The sequence below is a fragment of the Solanum stenotomum genome, chromosome 11 (genome assembly GCF_019186545.1).
Source record: "Solanum stenotomum isolate F172 chromosome 11, ASM1918654v1, whole genome shotgun sequence".
In the NCBI taxonomy this organism is placed as follows: Eukaryota; Viridiplantae; Streptophyta; class Magnoliopsida; order Solanales; family Solanaceae; genus Solanum; species Solanum stenotomum.
The window spans coordinates 25,932,451-25,939,257 of record NC_064292.1 but is presented as its reverse complement, the minus strand read 5'-3'; the positions used below and the strand labels follow the sequence as shown (position 1 = coordinate 25,939,257).

At 30.5% G+C, this 6,807-nt stretch overlaps 1 protein-coding gene across 1 annotated transcript; it reads right to left on the bottom strand.

Annotated features, from left to right (window-relative positions):
* Positions 1–813: 813 nt before the first annotated feature.
* LOC125845792 (uncharacterized) lies at positions 814–5,700 on the bottom strand. The gene is made up of 7 exons (XM_049525321.1): positions 5,677–5,700; positions 4,718–4,927; positions 4,562–4,654; positions 4,380–4,487; positions 3,899–4,290; positions 3,757–3,787; positions 814–1,062 (listed from the first exon to the last, which is right to left on the bottom strand). Exons 1-6 carry the CDS (start codon positions 5,698–5,700, stop codon positions 3,772–3,774), a joined length of 843 nt encoding a protein of 280 aa, XP_049381278.1. The 3' UTR covers positions 814–1,062; positions 3,757–3,771.
* Between the last annotated feature and the right edge of the window lie 1,107 nt (positions 5,701–6,807).

Below are 6,807 nucleotides of genomic sequence, written 5' to 3'. Positions count from 1 at the left end.
TTTTCATTAATAAATCATATTTCGTCACTAAAAAGCCTATGTGACGAAAAAAATTTCGTCACGCAGTCGTCCCTAAATGTGCGTCTCTAAAATTATTCAAATACTATTTAGTGCTTCGTCCCTAAAAGTATTATATTAACTACAAAAATAAGAATCGTCGCCAAATGAATAATTATTTGTAACAAATTTATATGTCATAAAAAGTATAATTTGTTTGTGGTTAATAGTATCTTTTGTCACTAAAAAGGTTATTATTACCGACAAAATTGTATTGTTGCTAATTAATTAGTTCAAACAGTGACGACATCAATTGTCTCTAAAGTTATATGTATTTCGTAGTTGAACAAATGTAATTTCGTCACTAATGACTACTTTTTATATACAAAAATAAATTTGTCCTTAAATGTATAAATTAGGGACAAATTTATTATTCTAAAAAAGGGTAATAATTTTGTGGTTAAATCTATTCATTTTGTCAGTAAAAGTATTGTTTTTACCGACAACAGATATTGTCACTATAAATTATCATGATTAGTGACAATTATAATTGTCATAAAATAAAGAGTTAATTCGTATTCAATAAAAAAGAGGATATTGGGACAAATATATTTTTGTCACTAAATGTAGTCAACTTATGTCAAATTTATTTATTTTGTGACAAAAATATTTTGTCTTAAAAGCTTGATTTAGTCGTTGCTAAATGTTACCTTTAATGACAAAATCTTTTGTCACTAATTGCATTCATTGATGACGTTTAATTATTTTATATTAGTGAAATTTTTTGAAATTATAGAATTGCATAAATTAAAAATTAAATAATAAAACATGCTAGATAATAATGAAATCTATCCATTACAATTAAAAACTACTAAAATATCTGAAGGTACTTTAACAAGCTCCATGAACTAAAGTAAAATATGTCCAATAACAAGAAAATCTAACTGAAATAGAAGAAATATTACTCCTAAACCAAGACAGAAAAGTAAAAATTTCTTCCAAAGTATCAATAATATGGTGATACTTGTCTTGCATTAGTCTTGATTCAATTCTCACCTTTTATACCTGTGTAAAAGAGAGAAAAGAAATTCATATATAGAGTTAATAAAAAGTAGAATCTGTAACACAATATGATTTTTCAAATGTTGTAATGTCTTGTTTTATGACCACTGCAACAATAAATCATATAGAATGTGAAGCTATATATTAGCTATACATTTGCTACGATAAAACTCTCTATTTGTTTCAGGGCATAGACTTAACATATTTTAACTATATGAAATGTTTAAGATTCTAAACTCACATCTCATAATTCAAAGAATGAAAATTTTTATTCTTCTATCTTGTAATAAGATAGACATTCCTGCTGATATCTTTTTGTCCAAACCTGTCGACTACCACATTATCTGGTAATTAACTAGTTGACTTTGCTACAAAGTAACACACCTCCAAGACAACTCTATGGAGTAATATCAACTTTAACAATAACAAGAGTATAACGGGAGTGTGTGACAACACCGGAGCATACAATAGCCCAAAATGAAGGAAAACATGATAACTTTAAAGGGGATCACTGATTGTATGATATGGAATGTAGATGCAGTGGATATGTATCTATGAAATATAGCCAACATGCTGATAACCTTTGAGTAAAATGGGTGAAAAGTGTGTATAAAGGGGACTAATTGGTGGGCAATATACACCTAGCAAGACAGTTGTTAGTAATGGATACTGTGAAAATGGATGGCTCAAGGCATTAGGGAAATAGTGAACTGCACCAGTGAAACTAGTCTGCTCAAACATGTTGTCATAGTAATCTTACTCTTTTTCAGAGAGCCACATTGAAAGGGCAATCAAAGCATCAGGGAGACCCTCAATGCCTTTTCCTTTAGGAAAATAAGATGGTGCAGGATCGCAGTATGCCAACATGTTATTAAGGACAGACTTGACACAAATTGGAACAAATTTAGCTTCAGTATCTCCTTGTACCTGCTGGTTAATACTGAATTTTCTGACCTAAGCCCATATCTAACAGGGTGGTCTACGATCATTAAATCACTAGAAACAGGAGTAGACTCTATGTTACCGCTAAACGATAAACATAGGGGCAAAGTCTCCAAACAAGTCATAACTTTTCAACAACAGATGCAAAAACATACTCTTTCAAATCAAAGTGGGTAGACTAGGATGAAGTTTAATGTACAGTTGTTCCAAACAAATTCATGAGATAGTTTATTGATCTTCTTTTCTTTTCCATATCATCTGCTTTAAATTTGCTGTGAAGACTTGATGGGATAGAAAAATATATAATGGCTATCAATTATCGTACAATATATCTTTCACTTTGCTGGATCTTTTGTCCAGAGAAATGTAATTAGTCCTATCAAATTTTTAAAATCAATAATGACTTCGGCAGAAAGAAAAGTTCTTAGTATAAGCTCATTTTACCATAAATTCCAAACTCTTCAAAAAGTAAAGTTCTTGCTATGCACTCGAACTCTTCAAAAATGTCCGCTCCTCCAAAAGTTGTGCATTTTTGGAAGATTCAATACATCTGTAATAACATTTCTAGAAACTCCGAGCAACATAGGTTCTTAACATACGATCATCTTACCATAAATTCATTCTCCACCATTTGGTATTTACTATCTGTACCCATCTTTCAAACAAAACTAAGCAGTACATTAAAGGCAACTCAAAAGAGTCTAAAAAATAATTCAAAGATTGTATTTTTGCAGCAGTTTTGATCAACCCATAAGAATAAGATTTTACTTTTTCCTTTTAGATTAATGAAAGAATGAAAAAAAATGGAAGTTAGTAGTAAGTGCGAGAAAGAAGCTATAAGAAGAGAAGGTGAATTAAGGATTCGTTAACAAAAAAAGAGCAAGTCAGACTCAGAATGTTGAAATGAGAGGAAGAAATCAGAATGCTATGCCAATGATATTGGAAATAATGTGTGGCTCCTTCACACTTATACTAGTATGTTTTGTCTTTCTACACTAAAACTACCCTTGTCATATGAGTTTTAAGTTATTTTTCATATGAGGTTTGAATTAAACCATTTAGCACCAACAGTATTACAACATTAACAAAGATTAACACACAATTTTATTCTATTCTAAATTCTAATCATGATTTTGCTTCCAACAACTATACTGAATTGTATATCTAGCACTACCAATCATACATCTAAAGGACTACTGCACTACTAGTAGAGTACAAAAGTATTCTAGTAAGCATATGAACAACTTCCTACCAATTCTAAGGCTAAGATATTAGAAACCTTTTGGAATATCTCCCAACTGTAAAATTGTTTGTTCTATGTGCTACTGATTTCCCTAAGAATACAAAGCTTTGCTATCAAGAATTAAGGAAAACCAAATTATATCATCACTAAATGACCAGATACACCCAAAGCAAGGAGTAAGAGACTGAGAAGGATAAGAATTGCAGCTCTACAATATTAATATTCTATTTCCATGATCTGAAAATCTATAAAGTATTATAAAAAGGAGGAATCTTCTCTTTATCTCTACTTAGCTACTTGCAATGTTTCCCCTCTATAAGGTATGATAGCCTTTTCTACACTATGTCCAGTAAGATTAGGAGGCACCTAGGGCGTAAAGTATATGGCATGTTCAATACTAACTTTTTTTTCTTGAGCTAAGGTATTAACGTATTAATATGATATAAATAAAATAATTAATATAAACTATAACTTTTGAAACTGGACTTTACGTTGACGAAATAAAAATATACCTAAAGTTGGCATTCTCATGGAGCTCCGTCTCTGTTGCATCATAAAAGAAAGTATGCAAAGTTAGATACTAATGCTACATATTTATATATTTCATAAAAAAAGTAAGCAAAAATTATCACATAAGTTTGTATTACTTCTAACCTATTAGAAGGCGATGAGCGAGCAAAACACTGCATTTTCCTAAACATTTCCTCTTGGCGTGCCACAATAGTATTCAATTGAGAGTTTAATGCTTCTATTTGAGATTGCTGGTCTTGTATTTGAGTCTGCTGGTTTTCTACCACAGTTTCAGTGGCATTTAATCGATTCTGTAAATTATTTTGGGCACTAGCAGCTTCCTGTTTCGCTTTTCTGAGGGAGTCCTCTAACTCTGCCGTTTTCCTTTGTGTAGCTCTTGTAGTATTAGGTTTTGGACCATAACCAAGTCCTCTTATGTACCCCAACTTTGTACCAAGTACGGTATCCACAATTTCATCGGTAGTCATGGAAGCCTCTCCCGAAGTATATAGATCTTTCAAATCTTTCATGTTGTTCTGCATAAAAATATAAATACTATTTAAAGGAGAAGACACAACTTCAGAAGAACATTAATCGAACAAATGCGTTGGATAACCATCCTTACATAGTGAGTCTCAGCCTCTAAAGATGACCATCCTTTCTTACTCTTGTAATGAGTATGCTTGTAGAACTTGATTCTGTCAGGCTCTACTTTTTCAGGTTCATTTTCACCCTGTGAAATAAGAAAAACAATTGAAATAGTACTGAAGTTTTATTAGTAAAAGAAATAAAAACATTCTAACTTACAAGTTCAGCACGAGCTGCTACAAATGTTTTTGATCCCATGAAATGATTAGATTTAAGCTTAGTTCGATTGACCTTGTTTTTGTTGCATCGTTTCTACAAAGAAAATATAAATATCATAACTTTAATAATAACGAGAATAACATGAATTTAAATTACCTTATGTTTTGGATCAATCCACATGTCACAAAGTCTATTCCAATTTTCTGGGGTCAACTCTGGCACTTCAATTTTACGAGCTTCTTCCTCTGAGTGTGCACTTTCAAACAATTGTTTTAACTTGTAGCACCATTGTCGGCTTCTGTTTTTCAGAATATCCTCATAGCTATCTTTCACATAATGCTCGTCCAAATTAATCTCAAATCTCTCCTAATTATTTGTTTTTGAAGAAACATACAAAACGATCAAAATCCCTACTAGTTCAATTTCTCTAGTTTCCGGACGTCATGGTCGTTTCTTGACGTTTAGACTCTAATTCTTCCAAACTAAGTTAATTACATTAGTTTAGGTCTAGAAACATCATTTTAACTATTTTTAAGTCATTAATCATAAAGTAAGGCTCTAGCTTAGGTCATTGGATTTTCGGGGTGTTTCATGTTATCATTTATAAAAAGGGCATTTCATGATATCTTCTAATTATCATATTAACATGTTTTAGACTTTTGTTTATTAGAAATGTTGTAGTTAAATGTTATTACTTATTGAGCTAGTGATTTACTCCCCATTTTTTTTTGTTACACAAATCACAGGTGACGTCGACAAGACTTTAGCTATAGTGTACGAGTTGACAAATCTATAGTTCACGGGGATTGCTTTGTGTGGACAAGAAGTTGTTTATTTACTACCGCCCTTTTCTTTTGAACTCTTAGAGTCGCTTTGTTAATCATTTCACTAGTGTCATGCGTTATTTTTCATTATTGGAAACTTGAAATAGTATTAGACTTCTTTTCGTATTTGGAGATGAATTTAGTATTATTATATTGTTGATGCATGTTATGGCTTTTTTTAGCGATATTGGTTGGATATGTTATTGATTTTTGAGACAGGAATTTTTTTCTATAGGCCCAAAAACAGTGGAAACTTTGTCCAAATTTTTGTAAATTTTCGTTAAGGCTTGCCTTTAGCATCCCACCATTTAACATCGGTCATGATCCTAAATTGAATTGTAACACAAGTCATGCAACTAATGAATGCATATCATCCATGGACACAAGAAGATCATTTGTGTGTAGTAATCTTAAGGAAATCATTAAAATATTTTATAATTGGATTAGATATTATGACAATGTGATTTTGCGGTTTAATAAATATTAGAATGGTTGGAGTGAATATTGTGTTTGAATTTAGTTTGTAAGACTAAAGATAATGCTTTGGGATGATACACTTAATAAAATATGGTGAAATTTTATTTTTAATAGGTATTTTTTTTATGACGTATACATGTTAATTATAATAGTTGCTAAATGGCACAAATTGATTGTGGCTATACTTATTGTGGGAGTTCTACAAACTATCGTAACAATAAGTTGTGGGTATTACTATTCACTGACCTTTTTAGTGCATTATAAAAATTAATGGTTTTTGTTTTTATTTTATTGTAATACAACTTAAAAATATGCATATGATTTTTATTAGCTGCAATTGTTCCAACGGATCTTGATATATATCTTTTCATTGAGTTCTTTTGTTGGACGTGTAAATGACAAACTATTTGAAAACATGATAGTTTTGAAAGATTTATTTGTATTTTCTTAAAATTCAAATTATCTTAATGGTGTTTTAACATTTGATTTTTTTTTGTTATGAGATATAGTCTATATCGCTTGTTGCATTGCAATATGGTCTAGTATTTTAGAAAAAATATTATGCTTGTGTGGTTCTTAGTATATAATCTTTCTCTAAAATATTTTTGTGTTGGTTAAAAGGTTGTTTAAAATTAATGATGTTATAATTTAATAACTGTGAATCTTTTCTCGTAGTCCATAATTGCACTATTCCACTTGGAAATTTAGGTTGTAGCAATTTGAACATATATTTTTTGTGACAATTTTTTTTTGTAACTAAATTGTAGGTTAAATAGAGACAATAATAGGATTGTCACTAATTGTTTGAACTATTAGTGACAAAAATAACGGTCACAATTGAATATAAAATTTTGTGGCTAAAGTTTACTATGATTAACTACAAATTCTAGTTCGTCACCTATTGTCAATATATTTTTCTGACAAAGTTTTTCATATCTAAAATCT